This window comes from Stegodyphus dumicola, chromosome 2, assembly GCF_044657685.1.
Source record: "Stegodyphus dumicola isolate Sdum_Otavi_A_Nest chromosome 2, ASM4465768v1".
NCBI lineage: Eukaryota > Metazoa > Arthropoda > Arachnida > Araneae > Eresidae > Stegodyphus > Stegodyphus dumicola.
The window spans coordinates 182063243-182088965 of record NC_140769.1 but is presented as its reverse complement, the minus strand read 5'-3'; the positions used below and the strand labels follow the sequence as shown (position 1 = coordinate 182088965).

General features: G+C 31.0%; 1 protein-coding gene across 3 annotated transcripts in view; it reads right to left on the bottom strand.

Moving 5' to 3' along the window:
- Positions 1-2363: 2363 nt before the first annotated feature.
- Daao1 (D-amino acid oxidase 1) overlaps positions 2364-25723 on the bottom strand; it is a 101608-nt gene continuing 78248 nt past the window's right edge. For 2 of the 3 annotated variants that reach the window (XM_035358846.2, XM_035358844.2), the window contains 2 exons: positions 6751-6849; positions 2364-6481 (listed from right to left, as the gene is read on the bottom strand). In XM_035358846.2, the coding sequence (XP_035214737.1) occupies positions 6362-6481; positions 6751-6849 (219 nt within the window). In that variant the 3' untranslated portion in view covers positions 2364-6361. Of the gene's footprint in view, positions 6482-6574; positions 6627-6750; positions 6850-25723 lie in introns of all 3 variants that reach the window. The other variant, XM_035358845.2, reaches the window with a different exon arrangement.

Genomic DNA, 25723 nt, shown 5'->3' with positions numbered 1-25723 from the left:
CTATTTAAAACATTGTTTTCTTATTTTTTTAATGGTCTAAATATTATTCTAAAAAATCAAAGTTTATAAAAACAGTAAAATAAATAGTTATGCAAATCTGCACCCTCCCACAGGCACATACCTAAAAAACTCTTTTCCGTGATAAAGTACATTATATACATAATGTTCTTAACCCTCTTAAACAGTAAGGCCGTAAATAATTTTTCGGGTCAGGGAGTGGCTTGAGGTTATAGCCACTGTGCACTTAAGACATCTAGCTTACCTGTTGGGACAAAATTAATTCAATTCATTATGACAACTTTTTATGAGAAATTAATATTTAAGAAAATAACAATTTTAATGATAAATACACAATGTTTGAGGAATAAAGTAATAATCGTACAATATCATTGTTGTACTTGTTAAAAGATTTTTTATGTAAACATTTTGAAATATGGTTAATAAAAACTAGAAAGCCTGGCGGTCATACGAAATGACTGTTCTAGATATTATAAATTGTAATTTAAATGATTTGTGCAAAGGTGTCTGCTAATTCAAACTGAATTACCCTGGGCAGGCGGCGAGAACGCCCCTTTGCTTACTGCCCCACGGGGTTTCCCCCTTCTACTTGCTTAATTGCTTAAAGTAGAGTGCAATGAAGGAAACTACTCGCGATACATTTCTCAAGAGCCACCATTAGCTCAAGAAATAAAGGTGATTAAAATAATAAAATGTTAATTCACATGTCAAAGATCTTTTTATACACAACATGTGAACAAATGTTCACCTTTCCCCTGACATGCTCAATTTGCATTCAGTTGTAAACCATTTCAAAAACAGATGATTAACAAATAGTATAATATATAACAAATATTATATATATTAACAAATATTATATATTATTAATTATAACAAATATTATATATATTAACAAATATTATAATAATAATGTAAACAAATATTCCCATTCCCCCTGACACGCTCAATTTGTGTTCAGCTGAAAATTCAATTTAAAATACAATGTCGAAATAAAATCGAGCAAAACTTTAAACTCTTTATGCGAAAGGATATTTAGCATAGGAGTTTGGGTAAACCTACTTGATGAGATGTACTACGCACAACTCGTTAGTTGGTTTTGTCTCCTTTAATTTATCAACGTTTGCAAGTTTCTAGGTAATTCATATATAAATATAGTTAAATGCATAATAAGCAACAATTGTATGAATTAAAAATATTTAAATGTTCTTAAATACCATTATAATTCAATTAAAACAATGATAACTGCATGTATGGTATCAGTGTATGTGGACTATTTGAATGCTGTGGCTACTTCACCTCATTGGCTAGTATAGTTACGCGAGCAACCACTAAATTATTGGCTACAAAAAGACACTTAAGCCGCATATAATAAAGATTTAGAGCAGAAAATATGGTATGTGGTATAAATTTCAGAAAAAATAGAACCACATGATTGGAGGCACAATGTGGCATTGCACAGCGATCCAGAATGATGAGCTTTTTTTTTCTTTTTTCTTTTTTTTTTTTTTTTTTTTTTTTTTTCTACTGCAAAGAGCACATCTTCTGTATAAGCCACCTTCCGTTTTTACAGGACTATGTTTTGCATCTTCTGTGCGCTTATCTGTTGGAACATATGGCTTGTGCTTTTTTACAGGAACCGATTTTGAACTTAGTTTTTTTTTGCACCCATTTGTACAAGAAATCCCATCAGTAGCAGTGCTCGGATCACTTCTCTTCAGAAATCTTTCATGGTTTTAAATTCACTGCATTTATCTGGATGCATGTTGTAAATTATGAATGCATTTAGAACTGAAACATCTATAAAAAGAAAGAAATTCTCTGTCACCATTTGTAACTTTTCTTGTCAATTTCGTACAGGCATTTCAAGTGGTCAAACCTGTCTACAAAGTCCATATTTTTGTTATAGTCTGTTACTGCTTAGGGGCATGCTAAATTTATTATTTCATCATTCCTTTAATTTCTCTCTACATTGATGACATTTGTTATATTTTCTAAACATGATAATATGCATACACTGCATTTATCCTTCTATCTCAGGCATATTATGTTATCAAATAATGCCCAATCAAATTCTCCTCTTTTCATCAATTTCTCGGAATTTAAGTTTTTCGGCAAATTTATCCTATTCATGTTTACAGTTTCAAATGCGAATATCTTAGGAGTCTCTAGAAAGACTGTAACTGGTAAAATAATTGTCCATAAATAACTTAAGATTTTTACCTGATTGACTTAGAGTGCGAACAACTCAATTACTTGTTTTTTCCGGTAGTATCACCAATTTTTCCAGTATAAATTTCAAACTAGCAAACATATGAACTTTCATCACATCGATACTTTATACCCTCTTTTTATGGTTTTTTTTTTTTTTTTTTTTTTTTTTTTGCATACACTGTTTGAAAGAAGAACGTCCTTTGAATTTTACCATTGATTCATCAATGGCTTGATTTTGATTTGGATGAAATAAAGAAATGAATTTCTCCGACAGATGCCTCAAAAAAGGTCTTATTTTATATAAATTGGCATAATCGTTGCTTCCCTTTTTTTCGGCTGTAAAGAATTATTATTGTTATGCAAATGTGAGAGAGAATCCATGCAAAACTTTTTACATACATCTGTTGTGCTATGCACTCAACATGCAAATCGGGATCCACTGAGTAGTCTCTGTAGCTTGGCAAACACTTGATTCCCACGAGTAGATTGACACCCAAAAATCACAGTAATTTGTCAAACTCTAAAGGGCTGCATTGTTTCCTTCCTTGAGTTGCATATAAGTTACCGTGAAACACAATATCTAAAATTTTACTGTAATAAACAGCAAAAATACTCTAAGGAGGAGTTGGATTTTGCATTTCTAAAACTTCAGAAGACGGACCACTGTCTTCTGTAAATTCTGGCAGAGATCTGGAAATAAAATGTTTTTCACTTGTGGCTTAGAAGTAGAGGGAAGCTGTAACTCCCCAATTTCTTCATCGTCAGAACTAGAAATAATATTTTCCTCTTGAGTAAAGTCTGCAACATAGTCTTCATCAGTATCACTATAATTAGATACTGCTGAACCATATTTGATCACAAATATTCAAAAATAGCAAGAGCCTCTTGTACAGATAAGCTCTTTTTAGACATTGTAATAAACTTAAAAAAATTATGTTGAAATTAAAACAATAAAAGAAATGTACTATAATCATATAAAAGTAGAAAGCTAATTTAAAATAATACAAAAAATTATCCATATACAGAAAGTATTTTCTAAATTTCGTTTCTCTAAAAAACGTCAACATTCTGGCCGAACAGAAAAACTATACTGAGAGTCAAACCAAAGCCAAAACCTCATCACATGTTATAAACAAAGTTTGTTTATATTTCACACCCTTACAAAAACATAAAACTTGTCAAACATAACTCTTCTCTCAGGTAGAGGCAGTGCGGCATTTTCAAGGCCAGTGTTACTGCCCTAAAAGGACGGTGGATAGACTCTGTATCCACGTCTAAAAACCTAATAAAAATGTTTTTTTTTTTTTTTTTTTTGCTTGTGAACTAGTTCAATTTATTTATATGATAGAAAAATATATATTAAAACTGTCAAAATGTTTTCATAAATTAGAAATATTATTTAAAATAATAAAATTTCAATTTGCAGTACTTGTGCAGTGAATGTACAATTTCAGCGCTCCATCAGAGACCATAATTCGATAATAATGCATAGTGCTGCCATCTGTAATGATTTTTGTGCATTTTAGCTTATAAAACATGCTGTATAAAAACATGAAGGTGGTGCTCCTCCACATGTATTCAGGAAGTACTGCAACAACCACTTTGGAGATAAAGTCATCTCCGGTAACTTTGCAGTTTTGTGTTCACCATGATACCAGACTTCAATCTGATGGATTTGAAATCCAAAGTGTATACATCAAATCCATGAGATTTGTCAGGATTGAGAGATGTCATAAAACATCTTTTTACCCTGTATTTGTATGACCACCATGTATTTAAAAAACAGGTGTTTAGATATTTATGTAGGGTGGCAGGTAATTTTACGTATGTGTACCTGATGTATTAATAAACAACAGATTGCAAGCTGTACTTTAATGCAAGTTCTGGCAGTTCTCAGTCAATCATATGATCTCACAGCATGATAAAAAGGAGAAAGAAGTCTGTAAAGCTAACTTCTAGGATTTACTCCAGGATACGGATTTTTTCCCCTTCTGTTCCTGATGTCAAAATTTAAAGCCAAGAAAATGACTTTGAAATTCAGAGAGTTTTCATCAAACAGGTGTATTTAATAGAAGTTAGTTAGCTTACTTAAGTAAAATTGATTAGTTCTTTGTGCTGTATTACAGCAGAAATATAAGAGGATGCAATAAACTTTGTAGCATCTTGTGAGACAATAGTGAGAAGGAAATGTGAAAATCATTAAGAGTATAACCAAGACAAATATCACAGTGTATTCATGGGTCTGAAATCATGCAGTAGTGGTCCCATAAATCACAGATGGTGATATTTTGCAGGGTACAATAGAGACATTTGAACTCTCAATGCAAATAATTTATCATCAATTATCCGAGGCAGGAATTCACCATGAAGACTGCTATTAACAAGAATCATCATTATGAATACCTGCTATGATGTCACATTAGATTTACTCAAGATGAAAAATGGCTTAATAATTCATCTCAGTTATGCCACAGCAATGGTCATCGAGTATCTGGAGGAGACACTGCAATTAGACTAGTACTTTTGAATATCACACACAGCTCATTAACTCACTCACAGTCAAAGTTTAGGGTGCCATCAGCATCAGCAACTGATCACTTCTAATAGGCAATGATAGCACCTCACTATGATGATGAGGTGCTGTAGCTTGGTTCATTATTGTACACATTGGATATGTAAAAACATTCTTCAGCAAGGTGATGTTGATACTTTAGGTACCAGTAGGCATCTTTGTAAAATATTCAGGTAATTTCTTGATCAGCACGATCCCCAGATCTCTTGCCAGTTGAGCAGACTTGGAAATAAGACATCAAGGACAGAATTTACCCACTTAAATATTGAATGAATACTAACCTAACTAATCAATGTGCACCCAAAATATCATGGTCATATTTCTTACTAAATCATAGTAAGAAATATGACCATGATATTTGGGTATTCTTACTAAATCATGGTCATATTACTTACTAAGTACAATGTAAATTTAGTCCTTTGGCATATACAATTGAAATAAAAATCAATTTTCAATACTACTTCTTTACCTATATGCTATGTTTTGACTTATCTGAATTATTTTTTATGGTGTTGCCATTTCATCTGTGCAGCAAGCAATCTACATTGTAAAATTTAACCACATCAGTTATTTCTATAGTATATTCTGAAAAGTTCTCATTGAAAATTTTTTTTAATGAGATTTGGCTAAACATACAGGTGAAATGGAACTACCTGAAGCTAATTGTATTTACTCCAGGTTCATATGGCAAGTGCTAAAGACACATAGTTATATTAAGAACTATTCTGATTTATCTATATCATTGTTAACACATGTAGAAGACAAGAAAAACTTAAAGGTTAATATAGCATCCATATAACAGACAAAACAGATTTAACAGTATAAACAGTCTCTTAACACACTCTTACAATCTGAAACACACTACAATGGCAGACTGACCACTGATTAAGATTAAAATTTAAAAGCATAGAGAAATGTTGGTTTTTATAGTAAGCACATTTCCTTATCTAACTGGGGAATTTAAAAAGAAAAATGTTGCTTTTATATGGTTTTTGACAAAAATACCTAGATCATTTCGGATGCAAAAGAAGATTATTTTGAAATTACTTCTTGAATGCTAATAAAGAGAGGCATTAGAATAAAATAAATTTATAAATGTACATTTGATGAAAAAATAAAAGAACAGCAAAAGAAGAAATATTTTAATTTTAGTTTAATTTTTGAATAGTTTAGGATGATTTGAATCAGTACTGAAATCATTCAAGTTGGTAACTTTTGATGAGCTTCCAAAATTGTATAAAAACTCCATTTCACAAATTTCCATTTTCTCTCATTCTGAGTTAGTTTAACTGATGAAACTGTATATCTTGTTTGTTTAGCGATAAATGTTTTTATTTCATAAAGAAGAGAGTTAATGCATTAGATACTTTTAAAATGAGAATAGGGAGCTTTTGAGACACTCTCAAATCTCCTCCCCCTTTCTTTTTTGTTTTTAAATTAATAGTCTAAAACTGAAATTGTATTTACTTTATACATTAGGGAATTAAAATATTCACACATGAAATTAATTCAAGTGTAACTGTACATATTGTTTGGTACTAAGAGGTAAAAATACAGAATTCATAACTTGGCTACAAAATTTTTTTCCACAAAAAATTTCTTTACCAGTTGTGTAGCCTCTAATGCTGTGCCCCAAGAAAGAGCAACACCATGACCTCCATGTCCATAATTATTCACAACCTAAATGTAAAATTCATGATTTTAAATGAAATAAATTGTTTTTTAACATACATGCTACATTGCAAAAAATAGGCATTGGAAAAAATTACATACATGTTATTACTTAATATATATAGCAGAACTGATTGTTGAACTCCAGTGATGTCTTGCAGTTAAAAAAAAAAAAAAAAAAAAAAGAATTTATTTGTAAGAAACTATGAAATTTTAAAACTTAAGCATTAAAAATTAATATAAGGATAATTTCTATCAGAATTTAATGAAAAACATACCATTTTGTAATTTCCATTACAAGGTATGAAATTAGCATCAATACGCACAGATGGCCGATAGGGTCTCAGGCCAACCCAATCCCATGCAATCTCTGCTCTCTAAATAGAAAATGTTACATTATTATATTAAATTAAAGTAAGCAACCAATTGTATGGCAAAGTACATTTTAAAATTTTCATTCATACTCATCAATTTTCATACATACCCACACTCATATATGTATAGGAACAAATTTAATTATTATTATACGAACTAACGATTTGTCTTTTCAAAAGACAAATTTTGAGAAATTTCAACCTAAATTTTTCTTCATCTAATCGATACAATGTCTGATTATAAAATTTTATATTTTCATTTACATACAATATTCAAAAACTCTATTTAATGGAAATTTTTAATTGCTAAATTATTGCATAACGTTTCCCCACCTTACACTGATTCATTTAAATGGTTAATTTTTACCAAAATTTTGAAATAAGTAAAGTTTATTGTAAATAATGCTTCATGATATCAACAACTCCCAGCCAGTTAAGGTAATTCATGCTCTCTATGCACTCTTGATCACATTACCAGCTTTTTATCCATTTATAAAGAACCATAAGGTATTAAATATTTATGAAGATATTAGTACAGGTTATGAAAATAAAAATAGTATTCAATAGCAGGAGAGTATCTGACTGCTGTTGGCATCTTTACAGCTATAAAAATACTAGTAATGAGAATACCTACAAAAAATGCAAACATGAAATCATCTGCAATGACAATTAAAAATACTTCAAAGTTAAGTAAACATTAACCACCTAAAGTTAATTATTATATATTTTGCATTTATACCTCCAAGGATTATTGTATATCTAATATATGTGTTGTGTGTATGTAATGATTTAAATCTTAATGCATAAAGACAGAAGCAATCATCAAGGATATAAATGCTTTCTTTTATTCTCAATATATGCAGCCTCACATAACTTGGTGCTGTAAGCACACTTAATACTGAAGACAGTTTTATATATTTTAAGCTGTTAGAGAAAAAAAAAAAGAGTTGCACACGCAATCTAGCCCGCAAAAGATGCACAGAGGTAATGTGACATGTCCAAGATGAAAGCTTAAGTCTGAATGAGTTGATTTTGGTTTTCTTTATTTTGATTTATTAATAGTTAAGCTTCTAATATTAGTATTAGCTGAAGCCATGCACATATATGTATACAGAGAGAGATTTTAATTTTTAAAATAATGTAGAACATAAATTTTTGAACATTATATTTTTGAAACTAAATGCAATTTTTAAAATCCTATTAAAATTTCAATAGTTAAGTCCAAAGTCCTTGTTTTACAGAGTTGAAATGATTATGATTCTTCAAGAAAGTCTTCTCTTTTATCACACAATAACCTCTTAAAGACTGCGCCCGAGATATCTCGGGAATAGATACCGTTTCGATTTTCCTACGAACAAGTTAATTCGGGTGCTAAAAATTTTAAGGATATTTAATGCTCTCGCCCATAATATGTGTGGCAATTGACACTCTGACATGCAAATGTTTTCTTAGCTGTAGGAGGGCTCAAAGCGGTTTTTGTGATTGGTTCTTCCATGACCTTGAGCTGCAGTCGACGACCTGGCTCATTATAAATAAACTGTAAATTCAGCTTGTTTTATTAGTTGATTCAAATTACCAGATTATTATGCTATTGCAGACTGTGATGTGCTGCTATGTGTTGTACCATGTTTCAGACTGTAAAATACTGTCAATGACATCTATAGATCGTAAATATATTTACTTGATTTTTTTTTTGTTTAGCTCTTATTACCTAGACTACAGTTTTGTATTACTTTTGGCTAGATTTTTTTTTTTTTTTTTTTTCCTCGTCCAAAGGGGCTTTGTCCCTGAAGGACTATTGTTTTCATTTTGCGATTTCGTATCGAACTGCTATAAATGGCATATCACTTTTCAAATTGTTGCCACCAAATGTTAGAGTCCTGCATTATATTTGAAGAAATTAAATAATGAAGAATCTGCATTATGGGGTTCAAACACATTTCTGCACAAGGAAATTAAGTACTTTTAAGGACCATTAATGAAAAAAATTAAGGACCTATGAGCAAATGGGAACTGAATATATTCAATTAAAAATATTATTCTATGCCTGAATTTCACTGTTGTAATACCATCCTAAAAATAAAATAGATCCCTAAGTAATATGCATTATTACTAAACATGAATTAACATAATTATCAATAAGTTTGAGAATAAAATAAACATCATGCAGTTTATCAAGTAACATTGAATATTTTACACTTATAATAGGTTGGACATATTTGAAATATGATAAGTGACATTTACGTTTTACTAATAGTTAGCTTAATGTTGACTTTTTTTAATGTCTCATTTTGTCACATACTTAGTCAGTCTAGAGCAGAGGTTCTCAATTGGTGATACGCGTACCACTGGTGGTATGAAAGAAAAAAAATAAGTGGTACACAAAGAAGCAAAGTATTTTTAACTATTTATTTAAAAAATTAAAACTCGAACATCCTGATTGAGTTTTTTTTCTCTAACACTCATAAATTTATGCAATATGAGCTTTGTTCAAGAGTGGTGGTGGTAGTAGTACTTTGTAGTGGTTGTACTAAAGGTTTTCAATTTTTATTTAGATGGTACACGTTAGTCCCAAAAGGTTGAGAACCGCAGGTCTAGAGATTTAGTAAATAGAAGGTAGATTTTGTGTCAAACGTCATAGGTTAAAATGAGAAGTAAGATCATAATCAGCATAACAAAAGACTGAATGTTATCACCGCTGCTTGTCTAGAGAGAGATCTGCTGATTAGAACAAACTTGAAAGGCCTGATGTAGGCAGCGTAATAGCAAACCGCACATTGAGTTGATTAATGTTAGGCGAATTTCGCTTACTGCGCATGCCCAAAAGAGAATTTGGCGCAATTTTAATAGAAGATAAATACGGTATATGGTCGATATTGTGTTATCTTGGTCGTAAACAGTTCGAGGTTTTAACTGTCAGGTTGTAGGCTGCTTCATTACTTGGAGTGTAAATGTCGATTGTAAACTACCCAAATTTTCTTTTAAAAAGGATTACAGAACAAGAAACATTACAAGATATATTAGCTGATTATACTTCTGAGGAATAAAAACAATTGAGTATTTACCATACATTCCATTCATATATACTTTAACAAATTAAGGATTAAATCTAGTTTAAATTACTGAATTAAAGGTCAAATAAATTATTCTAGGTAAATGAAATAGACTGTTGCAGTTGTAAACAGTCGATAAGATCTAAATGACGAACAGGCTTGTGTAGGGTTGCTTATGCTTAGTCGCCAGTATTTTCTCCCACGCCAGCGGTACACCATTGAGCATGCACAGTAAGCAAAATTCGTTAGCATTGATCAACTCAATATGCGGTTTGCCATTAAGCATGTAGGCACAGTTAGCAAGTGTTGAAAGTTAGTCAGGCTCTGTTTGATGTAGTTAGTGTCATAGCTTTGTATAGAGTTCCAGGGGTTGTAACCCAGTTAATATACTTTCAGGTTCCAATAAGCCATTAAAGCACCAGAGGCGATACACTGTTTTGTACAGTCAAAGGTAATCCGGACTCGTCGGGACTTCGGCGATTCCGGATTATAGATGATCAGTTTAAATCTGGTAAGATGGCATGCAGAAATTATAAAATTAAAATATCAAACCGTAATTTATGAAATAAAGAACAATTATGATCTTAAAGGGTATCAAAATTTACAAAAAAAAAAAAAAAAAAAAAAAAAAAAACTTAATATTTATTTGTTTACTTTATTAAACATTTCTTTCAATGTAAGTTGTTTAGTTTTATGTGATAATGCTTTCTCTTTAATTCTATAAACAGACATAATTTCTTCTTTAGTTACAAAATTCCGCTGTTCAAGTCCTATAATTGCTGTGTCGAGAATACTGACTAATTTGTCAATCGAAATTTTTTCGTTTTCAATAACTTCTGTGTCACTTTCTTCACTATCGGAAGTGAATTATAATGACGAGGAATATGATTTAAGTCATATCAAAGACGGAGTACATCGAGATGAAATACTACATTTAGTAAGGAATTATAAGCCAAATAAAATAAAAACATCTGCCCTAAAGATAAGAATAGTGCTGACAGATCAACTTCCAATTCATTGTGCGCCTGCCGCGGCATTAAAGATAAACAAAGTTTAGATAAACAAAGGATATGCCTTTATCCATTTTTTGCATCAATTCCACTTTTTGTTTAATGGACTTCAAAACATACTTTCGCTTTGTGGATCCTTTACATATTAGTAAATATATATCGGAAATTCTATTTGACATAATCGAAAGTTCAAGCTTCTAAATTTCAAAATGCACCGGCACATATCCTTGAGTACCTGAAGTTGTCTCTTGAGAACCTTTATAAGTCTCCTAAGCTTGTTTTCGATTTTCTGAAGGTGAATGGACTTGTGGACCTCATCTAGTATATTCTTAGACGCGAAGATTAGTAACAACAACAACAAAAAATTACTTTTGATCTGGATAGCAGAAAAACATTTATGTACAGAATCATGTGAAGGGATTCACTTATGTACAGTATACATTTCACCCACTGTATTTGTATATTAGTATTAAACTATGTTATACAGTCAAAAGTCGTTAATTCGGACACCCATAATCCGGACCTCAAAGCTTCAAACTTTCTGCGCATGCGTCGCCTTGACGCATGGGCGTAAGGCCTTTACGGCTGAGAATATGCTTGTGTGCGTGCGCAAAATACATTTACGAGTGTGCGTTTAATGTATAACGGACGGTATAAGCTAAGCTAAAATTATTTAATTATCTATTTCAGTTAATGTTGCAGATTGCGTTGTTCCTTAATCTTCGAATTGGATCCGGCTTATTATTTTTAGCAGACTGTTAGAGCAATTTTATAAAAGTAAGCTTGAACTTTCGATTATGTCAAATAGAATTTCTGATATATATTTATTAATATGTAAATAATCTACAAAGCAAAAGTAAGTTTCGAAGTTCATTAAACAAAAAGTGGAATTGCTACAAAAAATGGATAAAGGCATTCCTTTGTTTATATAAACTTTAAAGTTTGTTTATCTAAACTTAGTTTATCTTTAACGCTGCGGCGCCGCGCAATGAATTGGAAGTTGATCTGTCAACACTATCCTTATCTTCAGAGCAGATGTTTTTATTTTATTTGGCTTATAATTCCTTATTAAATGTAGTATATATTAAATGTAAATCTCGACGTACTCCATGTTTGATATGCTTTAAATCAAATTCCTGGTCATTATAATTCGCTTCCGATAGCGAAGAAAGTGACAGAGGTTATTGAAAACGAAAAAATTTCAACTGACAAATTAGTCAGTATTCTCGACACAGCAATTATAGGACTTGAACAGCGGAACTTTATAACTGAACAAGAAATTATGTCTGTTTATAGAATTAAAGAGAATGTATTATCACATAAAAAACGAACAACTTACATTGAAAGAAATGTTTAATAAAGTAAACTTATTAAGTATTAAGCTTTTTTTTTTTTGTAAATTTTGATACCCTTTAGATCATAACTTCTTTATTTCATAAATTACGGTTTCAAATTTTTAATTTTATAATTTCTGCATGCCATCTTACCAGATTTAAACTGATGATCTATAATCCGGAATCGCCGAAGTCTCGACGAGTCCGGATTAACGACTTTTGACTGTATTAATAACAATAGACTGTTTTTTATCAGAACAGATTAATTATTTCAATTTTTTTCTTATTGAAAAAGTTTGTTGGGTACATATCCAAGAGTCTGGAATAGATAAACTGTGTATACCGAGATCTGACTATGGATCTAGTTACAAAAATGTTTTAATTGGCATAAGGATTCATATTTTAGCAATTTCAAGTTAAAAAAAGCAGTTTTTTAAAATCTAACTTTTCACACATTTCTCCAACCCCTATACTTATATTTAGGAAAAAGTCTGAACCCTTAGCAACAAAATATCAGATATCTTGGTCAATTTTTCATAGAGTCAAACTTTTTGTGCTTTACTTTTTGTAATGAATATTTTATATTAACTGGAAGTATATGTCTCTAGCCAACCATTTGTGAAAATAAAGGGCAGGTAAGGACTTTTATGGATATGGTGTAAGTGTATATATATATATATATTTAAATATATGTAATATTTTGGCAGTTGGGCACATGAGCGAAGCTTGGCAATCTGGTCACATCAGAATTCTGGACATTGGTGTGGCTGAGTATAAGTCGGCATCCAATGACGACACAGAAGGATTTAAATTTATAGCTCCATATCTTTATTCAGTTCAAATGGCAGATCGTTATTCTTTACTAAATAAGATTAAATTTACTGCATCACATTATTTGAACAAAGGGAGACAGATGGGAACAGCGGCAACAAAGGTCCTATAGCAGCAGAGGAAAAAAGTAGTCTCTTCTGACGCAAAATGGCACAAATTCTGCATTTATAGGAGCGGTTACGTAATATGCTCGAATGTTCTCGAAAATACTGGTCTAGGGGGAAGATCCTGAAATTGTGGAATGTTAATTAGAGGTTGCGTGATCACGTAGAGCAAGGCCATCATATTTTTTATATTTTACATATATATATATATATTTATTTATTTAGTGTTGAAGAACATTTTTTAACATTCCTTCCTGTAAGTGATACAACAGGTGAAGGTTTAACCAACTTTATACTGAAAAATTTAGAAAATTATAGTTTAGATATTTATAATTTGCATGGACAAGGATACAGCAATGGTTCAAATATGAAAAGCATATTAATGTATAATAAAATAATTTTAGACGTTAATTCAGGAGCAATACTTGTATCTTTCTCTAGCCACAGTATGAACCCTGTCTTAAAAGAACACTGTGAAATCCAATATGTTTAGTATAAAATTTTTCAAGAGCTACTCATTTTTCTCCCTTGCTTCAACCAATTGATGGTCTGTTTAGAAAAGTAACACTTCAAATTTAATGCTAAAACCTTTGCCCTAACTAACGCTAACCCCATCTAAGATTCCAATCAGGCGAAATTGATGATGCTTCTTATGAAATTTTGTCTGAAAATAATTTTGATAACACTACAAAACACCTAGCTACTTCTATGGCTAAAGAAATTAAAATTTATGAGTTTGTATGTTTGTTAGTGTTGCAGTGCAAGATACTAAGTAAAGTTGATATTGCTACCAAGATTCTAGAAACTATAAAAACTCAATAGTTCACAGGCTTGTGGAAGTTTGAACAACTTCAATACCTTTTTAAATGAATATCGATCAAATAAAGGTTTCAGTGACATGCTCATAGATGCCAAAGAATTGGCATCTTGTTTGGAAGTAGATGCAAAATTCAAATGTCTAGAAATTTTAAGGTCACGAAAATGTTAATCCTACGAAAGTGAAGATCAGCCAATTGAAAAACAAGAAATAAAAATTCAAAGTGAATTTTTTTTTTTTGGGGGGGGGAGAAAGCTAGGCATTACTTTTTCATCCGTAAATTGAAGATTTGAGCTGTTAAGTCTCCCATTCTGATGTTTTCAAATTTTTGTGGAATATTGAGGATATTGGCAAATATTCTGACCCAGATAAATTTAATTTTTATAAAAATCTTGGAGAAGCTTTAACTGATAAAAATCGAAATGAAAAAGATAAAGACAGAACAGAACTTTTACATAAATTACAATTTCTTCAAAATTATGACATCTGTAATAGAAACCTTTACAATAAATAACTTAACCCACTCATTCTCAAACATCACGATAGCATTTTATGTGCTGTTAATTATATTAATTTCTGTAACTATAGCCAAGAGATCATTTTTAAAATTGAAGTTAATTAAGTATTAATTATTTTAAGTTAATTAAGTATTAATTATTTTTTAAATTAAAGTTAATTAAGTTGATCATATTATTCTGGCATATAACCTGCACCTATAATTTCAAGCTATATATATTTTTAAGTGCGTTCTTCGTACCGTAAAAAAAAACATAGTATATTTAACAATCTAGATGAAAAAGAGGATGATAATTTATTTATTGATCAGAATAACAGTGGTGGTGAAGATGACACAGAATTCACTGATGCGTTTCAAGATATAATGGAAGATGAATATGATGAACTCTTCACGTTATCAGATCAGGAAATTTTAAGGATAAGTTCATAAGGAATGTCATTTCTTTTAAACAAACAGAATTTAGGTACTTGTAGAAATATATTTTTTATATGCTCATTGTTTCCTTATTTTTAAATCTATCATTTTTATATCTGACACATACCACAAATCCGTAAATTTTGATCTCATATTTTGTATTAAAAGTGCGCATCGTATGCCAGAAAATATGATACTTACAATCTAAAATGGGTGAGGAACAGTTAGAAAATCTTGCTATTATTTCTATAGAATACCTGGATATTGAAAATCTTTTTAATGAACTTATCAAAATAAAGCTAGAAAAGTCCAATTTCTATAAGACATTTCCATTGTATGCTGTTAATTTCCATTGTAACTGTTATGTATATCTGTTTAAAAACATGGTCAATATAAATATATTTTACTCTACATTTTGTTCTTTAATAATTTGGAATAATATTTTGACTTTAACACTGTTTTTTTTTTTTTTTTTTTTTTGTTACTATTGTTTCATTATGCAATAAAAGTTTTAATAATATTCCTTTAATAATTATATTATGTTTTGATAATATTAATGTTTTAATAATTAATATTGTTTTAATAATATTAATATGTACAGTCAAAAGTCGTTAATCCGGACTCGTCGGGACTTCGGCGATTCCAGATTATAGATCATCAGTTTAAATCTGGTAAGAAGGCATGCAGAAATTACAAAATTAAAAATATGAAACCGTAATTTATGAAATAAAGAACAATTATGATCTAAAGGGTATCAAAATTTACAAAAAGAAAAAGCTTAATATTTATTTGTTTACTTTATTAAACATTTCTTTCAATGTAAGTTGCTTCGTTTCATGTGATAATACTTTCTCTTTAATTCTATTAAACAGACATAATTTCTTGTTTAGTTACAAAGTTCCGCTGTTCAAGTCCATAATTGCTGTGTTGAGAATACCGACTAATTTGTTAATCGAAATGTTTTCGTTTTCAATAACCTCTGGGTCACTTTCTTCACTATCGGAAGCGAATTATAATGACGAGGAACTTGATTTAAATCATATCAAAGACGGAGTACATCGAAATGAAATACTACACTTAGTACGGAATTATAAACCAAATAAAATAAAAACATCTGCCCTGAAGATAAGGATAGTGCTGACAGATCAACTTCCAATCCGCGGCGTGAAATTGATAAACAGATTTCGGATTTCAAAACATACTTTTGCTTTGTAGATACAAATTACATATTAGTAAATATATATCGGAAATTCTATTTGACATAATCTTTCTAATCTATCATAATCTAATAATGACGTTTCTGCACCCCCCCCTCTGCCGCAGAGCAGCGTGAAATTGATAAACAGATTTCGGATTTCAAAACATACTTTCGCTTTGTAGTAAATATATATCGGAAATTCTATTTGACATAATCGAAAGTTCAAGCTTACTTTTATAAAATTGCTCTAACACTCTGCAAAAAATAATAAGCCGGATCCATTTCGAAGATTAAGGAACAACGCAATCTGCAACATTAACTGAATTAGATAACTTTAGCTTAGCGTATAACTCCGTTACACATTAAACGCGCATGCGCACAAACATATTCGCAGCCGTAAGGGTCTTACGCGCTCTCGTAAACGCCTGTGCGCATGCGTGAACGCGACGCATGCGCAGAAAGTTTGTAGCTTTGAGGCCCGGATTATAGATCATTCCGGATTATGGGTGTCCGAATTAACGACTTTTGACTGTATAGCTATTGTTTGCCTCAGATAAAAACTACATACCAATACCAACAAGTCTAAAGAGTTTGTCATAAATTTCAAAGCTGAACTGTTGGAGAATGGGTGGTAATTTTGGCTCAATACATATAGGATAAAAGAAAGGTGATCACTATTTTGCATGATGGTGCTGAAGATACTTGGCACATTCCTGCTTATTCTTTCTTTCTTAACTTAAGAGTTGAAACTAAGACTCTTTGTTTCTCCTTGCCTTTATTATTGCTATGAGGCATTAAGGGAGATGCCATTATTCCCGAGGCATTTAAGACGAGATGTGCAACAAAGAAACTGGAATTGACCATTATTAATTATTGATGGAGGACGGCGGCACTGTCTGTTTTATCCTAGATTTTGCTATATGTCTGCCATTATTAAATGGGAGAATGCCCAGTAGGAAAGCAAGCATTCAAAGTAGGTGAGCAAAGGGGCACTGTATATTCATTGTCCATCTCGTAGCAGACAGCTATAAAGCTGTAGGTTATAACCAGGGTGTTCTCCCTTAGAATTTCATCTGGGGAAGAAACTTGACAGTTAGAAATGCCCAGTGATACCTAATATACAGGGTTCGTACACATTTCCGCACATGGAAATTAAGTACTTTTAAAGACTTTTAAGGACCAATAATGAAAAAAATTAAGGACCTATGAGCAAATGGGAATTGAATATATTCAATTAAAAATATTATTCTATGTCTGAATTTCACTTTTTTAATACCATCCTAAAAATAAAATAGATCCCTAAGTAGTATGCATTATTACTAAACATGAATTAACTAACATAATTATTAATAAGTTTGAGAATAAAATAAGCTTCATGCAGTTTATCAAGTGGCATAAAATATTTTACACTTATAATAAATAGTTGGACATATTTGTCACAATAATGTCTCATTTTGTCACATACTTGGTCAGTCTAGAGGTTTAGCAAATAATAGGGAGATTTTATGTCAAATGGCATAGGTTAAAATGAGAAGTGAGATCATAATCAGCATGATTCATAACAAAAGACTGAATTTTGTCCCTCTGCTGCTTGTCTATAAAGAGATCTGCTGATTTGAACAAACTTGAAAGGCCTGATGTAGGCACAGTTGGCAAGTGTTGAAAGTTAGTCAAGCTCTGCTTAATGCAGTTAATTTCATAGCTTTGCATAGAGTTCCAGGTGTAACCCAGTTAATATACTTTAAGGTTCCAATAAGCCATTAAAGCACCAGGCGTAAGTTGTTTTATATATAAGTCTCAGTAGATGCAAAGAATAAGTTTTACTTGAATTTTTACATTTTTGTGTTTTATCTTGTGACCACAGTGAGTATTAATGAAAGGCAATAACTCGCTTTAATATGTAGAGATAATTTTTAAGGGTAAGTAGTTAGTTATAAATAATTAAATTAGGTAATTAGATAACCTTAGTCATTATGGATTTACATGGCCACTATTAAATTTTATTTTTTAACAATATCTGTTAAAAAAGCCCTATTAAAATCAAAATCTAATAAAATTTCGCAGTTTAAAATACATGTAATTTATGACACTGATTCTTAAACAATATTTGAATACACATACAACACTCAACAAAATATTTATCCGTCATTTTAATTCGAAGCCTATAAGGTATTTCTCCTACCTTCTTGGCAAGCCTTCGTGTAGTGGTCCGGTATTCCAGAGGTCCGCTGTTCAATTCCCAGCGAAGGCATTGTTAATTTTTCATCTTTCCTGCTTTCAAAAATACCTAATGTCTCTACAAGGCTTCCCAAACATTTTGGATAGTTTATATTGATTTCCTTCTCTTTAATTATTGATCTTTTTTGACAATAATTAGAAATTTGTCTCAATATGCAAACCAATGTTCTCGCTAGTTTCTCTGTGCTTTATCTCCTAACTTGTCAATCTCTCCACAATGTACCTATGAGGGTTTACTTGATCGGGTAAAAGTTAAATAATCCCAAACCCACCCGATAGGCATGAAGCAAATTATCACTATGTCTGAAAGTAACTACAATATCAGACAAAGAACTTAGAACATTAAGGCATGTTCTGATGCTAACAAAGTGAATTACAGCTCACGGTGACGTAATTAAACAAGACAGTCAAATTCAAACTAAAAACATGGACAGTGGTCAAAGATTATACAATTTAATTAAAATTTAATCTGGCTCAGTAACTTTATCATAGGAGGAAACAGAAATGGGAAGTTATAGTAAAGGATGAAATCATAAACAATTGGGTAATTTACATAATAATAACTGCACATATCTTTGAAAAATAATTTTCTTTATGTATTTGGTTTCTTTCTTCAATGTGTTTCCTTTTCATTTTAGAATTTTTGGATTTAATCAAGGATTTATATTTTTCTAAAAAACATTAAATGCATTTAGAATATATAGAAAAAGTGACTAATTTAATTTTCTTAGTAATATGAAATTTAGATGATTTCTGAAATATATATGGTAAAGGCTAGTTACAGAGTTGGTGTGGCAGAATTTTTAGAATTTAGGGACACACCAAACAACAAAATCAAGAAATGACAAAACTTTTAGAATTTAGAACATGCACTGAAAGCAGAATTTAGAAAGGCTGTAGGATTGATTCTCCACTGTGTAATTCTAAGTTACAGTGAAAAGAGAAGAATCTTAAGAACTAGCAAGTGAATAATCGCTTGAGTTTGTGAGACAGTGCATAAAATTTGAAACGTTGTTTTGTATTATTTTTAAGTCTCATTAGATGCAAAGAATAAGTTTTACATTAATATTTACATTTTTGTTTTTTTTATCTTGTGACCACAGTAAGAATTAATGAAAGGCAACAATTCACTTTAATATGCAAAGACAATTTTTAAGGGTATGCAGTTAGTTATAAATAATTAAATTAGGTAGTTAGATATCCTTATTCATTATACATTTACATGGCCACTATTAAATTTATCTTTTAAAAATATTTGTTAAAAAAAGCTCTATTAAAATCACAATATATTAACATGTCACATTTTAAAATACATGTAATTTATGACATTGATTCTTAAACGATATTAGGATAATTGCACATTAAAAGCTACAAATTATATGTAGCAACAATTCTAAACAAAATATTATGCACTTTTTTAATTTGAAGCCTTTGCAGACATTCTGGCTAATTTATATCAATTTCCTTCTATTTAAGCATCTTTTCTAATAATTAAAAATTTGTTTCTTATTTGCAAATCATTCTCACTAGTTTCTGCATGCTTTATCTCCTAACTTATCAACCCTTCCACAATGTATCTATGAGGGTTTACTCGATCTGATAAAAGAAAATAGTCCCAAATTCCAGACAGACGTGAAGCAAATTATTGCTATGTGTTAAAGTAACTAAAAAGTCAGACAAAGGTTTAAATAAGCCTCTTATTTAAAAAAGAACTTGGAACATAAAGACATGTTCTTATGCTAACAAAATCAATTACAATCACAATTAAACAAGAGTCAAATTCAAACTAAAAATTTAGACCTAGTGATCAAATACTATACAATTTAAATTTAATTTAAGTTGTCTCATTAACTCTATCATCATAATAAATTCAACTTACACTCCAAACAACTCAGTTTAAAAAGTGCCTAAGTGGCATTCTGGTGAGAAAACAGAAATGGGAAATTATAGTAAAGGCTGAAATTATAAACAACTGGGTAATTTACATAATAATAGCAGCTTGAAGAATAATTTTCAATTTCTTTATTCAATTTATATATAATAATATTCAATTTCTTTATTCAGCAAGTTACCTTTTTATTTTAGAATTTTTGAATTCAATTAAAGATTTCTGCTATTCTGCAAACACTAAATGCATTTAGAATGCAAATTTTAAAAGCTGCTAATTTTATTTCTTGAGTAATATGAACATTTTGAAGAAATATTAAAGATTTCTGTTATTCTGCAAACACTAAATGCATTTAGAATGCAAATTTTAAAAGCTGCTAATTTTATTTCTTGAGAAATATGAACATTCTGAAGAAATATGAAATATATATGGTAAGGGCTGGTTACAGAGCTGGTGTGGCAGAATTTTTAGAATTTAGTGACACACTTAGCAACAAAATCTAGAAATGGCAAAACTTTTAGAATTTAGGGCAGGCACTGGAAGCAGAATTTAGAAAAGCAACCAGCAGCACAATTTGCAATCCACAGAGATTGCATCAGGTGGGAAAATGCCTAGCGCCAGTTCTGTGTATGATGCATCCAGATATATTAGATGAATCATTTAAATTGTCAGTTTTCAATTTCTTTACCAATAAAAAATTTCCTTTCATAATGCCTGTTCTTGTAATAAGACTAGAAATATTTTTGATATTTTCCATGCCTGTGTCTTATAGTGAAAAGTAGAGAAAATAAGATAAACGTGTTAAGAAAAAGATTCCAGTATCAGAAGTAACATTCAAATATTATGTTTTCATGGTTCTTCCAGATTTTCTCCAAAAAGTACAAAATTCACCTTAAACTTTCCGTAAAATACATCTATTAGGTGTTACCATGGAGACATTTTTCTGTAATCTTCTAGAATCATGGGTCTATAAATCTTGTCTTCAAATCCTTCTAAACTTTTCAAGCTGCAATGTCTAAAATCCTAAAGAAACATTATTATGCAACAGTAAAAAGCCAGAAATATTTTGAGGAAAAAATACCAGAGGGAAAAAGTGTAAAATTAATTTTACAGAGAAAACTGATGCATATTCTGAGAATTCTGAATATTCTGAGGAATATACACGGGAAAAACAAGTACCATGAAAAAATTTAAAGACATTTTTAATTATTTACATAGCTATTTTGCTTTTACTATGAACTGTTTCGTAAATTGTGCTTTATAGCATTATACATTGTTTATTTTTCAGATTCAAGATATTGTATAATAAGTGGTCAAAATAGAACTTTATAATATGACAGCGAAAATTAAAAATGCTTTATTTGAATGTTATTTTTTAGACATAACTTCAATATTTTACCATTATTTTAATGAAATTTATCAATGTTACAATGATTGAAAAAAAATCATCAAAAAATTCGCAGATCTCGAAATTAAAAATTTTCAGCAGGAAACTGATCTTAAAATCGCCAAAATGTTGATACGTCGCCAAATTCAGAACTGTTTAATAAAAGTATTCTCATCCTCAAAAGCAAAAAGTTGGTTATGAGCTCTTCATTAGAAAAAATGAAATAATTTCGTAAAGACCGGACCGTACGAACCCTGGCTTATATGTATGTATGTTTCTCGCATTGTGATAAAACAATGGCACCTACAGCCATCCAATTTTGAATGACGTAATCCTACTGAAAATATGGGCATCTGAAAGCCCATATTTGAAATTTGCTTTATTATTGATTTCATGTTTTGTAAAACTTTATGGAATTTTTGATTAACAAACTCAACAATTTAAAAGCGAGCAATGACAACACTCTACTGGGGAAAAAATCCTTTTTATCTGCAGCGCGCGGAACTGTGTATTGGAAATTCTAAAGATATGTTCATTTTAAAATTATTTTGCGACATTGCTGTTGAACTGAATTTTATGGTTTAAGTGCAAAGAACATGATATTTAATAAATAAAGGTATAAGGTATTTCTCCCACTTCCCTAGTGTGCCTTTGTGGTGTAACGGTAGCACGCTGGGCCGGGATGCCAGAGGTCCATGGTTCGATTCCCAGTGAAGGCGGTTGCTATTTTTCATCTTTTCTACCTCTAAAAAAATCCTAATGACTCTACAAGTGGCGCCCGAACTAAAAGGGTTACGGATAATGATTCTCCGCACCCAGGATTTGGCGACTAGGTCCCCTAAAACCCTAGTCGCCCTTTAAAAAGGGGAGTATATAAGGTATTTCTCCCACTTCCCTAGCGTGCCTTCGTGGTGTAACGGTAGCACGCTGGGCCGGTATTCCAGAGATCCCTAGTTCGATTCCCGGTAAAGACGGTTGCTAATTTTTCATCTCTCCGGCCTCCAACAAAATCCTAATGTCTCTACAAAGGTCACACACAAAACATTAAACAAAAACACCCTTTGGACGTAATTTAAAATTTGAAACCTTCCAGTTTTTTTTAATGCACCAAAACATTAAATTGTCATAAGTTTAAGTTAACTCCAGTAATGTCATGAACCATAATAAATAACTTCCCCCCTCCTGAACTTTTTTCCTCTTCTCCTTACAAAGCTACATCTAGTGAGCTGTATCTGCATATAATAAAAATGTTAAAAAAATTCAGAGATTTTTGGCATAATTTTTAATATAAATTCAGCCGTTAAGCAGTTAAAAGTTAAAAAATTTTACATAACCAATACTTAATCACAAAAACATGCAATATATAGTTTTCATATTTATAATTTACATTTGACATCCTAAATATTGTAATATTTTACTGACATAATGGCTTCATTCTTATTTATTTTCCATTTTTAATTCTTAATTTTATGCAAAATAAAGGCTCTACAGTTCTCTAAAAAAGACTGTTTCCACCTGATTAGACATACCCATTTGAGGCACAGTAGCGCATCACACAGCAGCACCACAGGTCTCTGTTCGATCTCTGGGCTGGGCGAGGTCGACTCAGCTTTTCATCCCTTGATTTCCATGCTTTGGGTAGATAAAATGAGTACCAAGTTCGCTTGGGGACTAAACACTGGGGGTCCTGTGACAAGCTGACCACTTGTTCAGGGCATATGCTTACATATCCCAGGCCCACCGTCAAGAAAGCAGATTTTGGGGCACTGCAGGCATTGGCCCATTAGGGCTGTTACGCCACTGAGTTTTAGTTTAGACATACCCATTTAGTGTCTTTCTACACCAGTGGTTAAAGGCTCCTTGTTAGGTACTGAAAAGGCTTTCATTTCTTTTATAATGTAACTGGCTCTTTGAAAACTGCATTTAAACTTTCCATAATAATAATAAAATTCATTCTATACAAAATATATCATATTCAGTCTTATAAATTCAGCCCTCAACTTTTCTTTGAAAAAGAGATAAAAGGAACAATTGTTCAGAGGTAAAAATATACTCTAAAAATGTATAACAATGCAAATAAAAAAAATTAAAATTAACCGTGACTGCAACTACGTCTTTATGCATCTTCATGTCAACAACTTCCAAATTATTTCAGTAAGTCGACAGAATATGAATCTACATCATGCTTACTGACTTTATTTTCTTCTGTTAATTATCCATAATGAAACACCATTCAAAAGTTAAGTCTAGCAAAATATTGTGTCACTATTTCAATGCAATGTAAAAATCTCAGTTTGGAAAATTTTCAACGACCTCATCAAATCCTTTGCTTGTGTGACAACTTCAAAAGCAATATTGGGGGTGGAAGGTTCTATTATCATTCTACTGCAATATACCAGTGTTCAGAATTCAGTCAGCATGTTTATAAAAATTCACAAAGGGATTTAATGATTTCATTAAAGGTACAGCATTCCAAATTATTGCAACAAATGCTTTTTTTTTTTTTGCTTTGAAGGTGGGATGTGTAATATAAAAAATATGTAAATCAAAATTTAAGCTTTACTTTACAACAGCCCTTTATCCTTACATTTTAACATGGTTATTTTCTCATTCTATCCTAGAAACAGTAAGTGCTTATCATAAATCATTTTTAAACTGCATCATTTCAAAATTAATCCATGACGTATGATTTTGCAGAGTGATAATGATGCAGATATTTACATAAGACTTCAACCAATAACAGTTTTAGACAATTATTACAGTCAAAAGTCGTTAATCCGGACTTGTCGGGACTTCAGCGATTCCGGATTATTGATTTTTCCGGATTATAGATCATCAGTTTAAATCTGGTAAGATGGCATGCAGAAATTATAAAATTAAAAATATGAAACCGTAATTTATGAAATAAAGAACAGTTATGATCTAAAGGGTATCAAAATTTACAAAAAAAAAAAGCTTAATATTTATTTGTTTACTTTATTAAACATTTCTTTCAATGTAAGTTGTTTCATTTTTTATGTGATAATACATTCTCTTTAATTCTATAAACAGACATAATTTCTTGTTCAGTTATAAAGTTCCTCTGTTCAAGTCCTATAATTGCTGTGTTGAGAATACCGACTAATTTGTCAATCGAAATTTTTTTGTTTTCAATAACCTCTGTCACTTTCTTCGCTATCGGAAGCGAATTATAATGACGAGGAATTTGATTTAAATCATATCAAAGACGGAGTACATCGAGATGAAATACTAAATTTAGTAAGGAATTATAAGCCAAATAAAATAAAAACATGTGCCCTGAAGATAAGGTTAGTGCTGACAGATCAACTTCCAATTCATTGCGCGCCCGCCGCAGCGTTAAAGATAAACAAAGTTTAGATAAACAAACGTTAAAGTTTAGATAAACAAAGGATATGCCTTTATCCATTTTTTGCATCAATTCCACTTTTTGTTTAATGGACTTCAAAACATACTTTCGTTTTGTAGATCCCTTACATATTAGTAAATATATATCAGAAATTCTATTTGACATAATCAAAAGTTCAAGCTTACTTTTATAAAATTGCTCTAACAGTCTGCAAAAAATAATAAGCCGAATCCAATTTGAAGATTAATTAAAGCGCAATCTGCAACATTAACTGAATTAGATAATTTTAGCTTAGCTTATACCGTCCGTTGTACATTAAACGCGCATTCGTAAACGTATTTTGCGCACGCGCACACAGATATTGGCAGCCGTGTGCGTCAATGTGACGCATGCGCAGAAAGTTCATAGTTTTGAGGTCCGGATTATAGATCATTCTGGGTTATGGGTGTCCGAATTAACGACTTTTGACTGTATTAACCAATCAAAGTACACCAAAAATAAATCTCTGAACAGGGATTTCATCTCTGACATGCTACTTTTCACTCTTGCTTTTGCTTCACAGCTGCCAACACCTATTGCTCCATACATGTTTCTAAAATGTAAAAGTTCATCAAGAATGAGCATACTCTCTGAGCCATTTTATCTGAGCTGGCATAAAAAATGTTCAATAATGAAAATACAAAAGTGTTAGAATCAGCCATGAATGCAATTACAGTAAA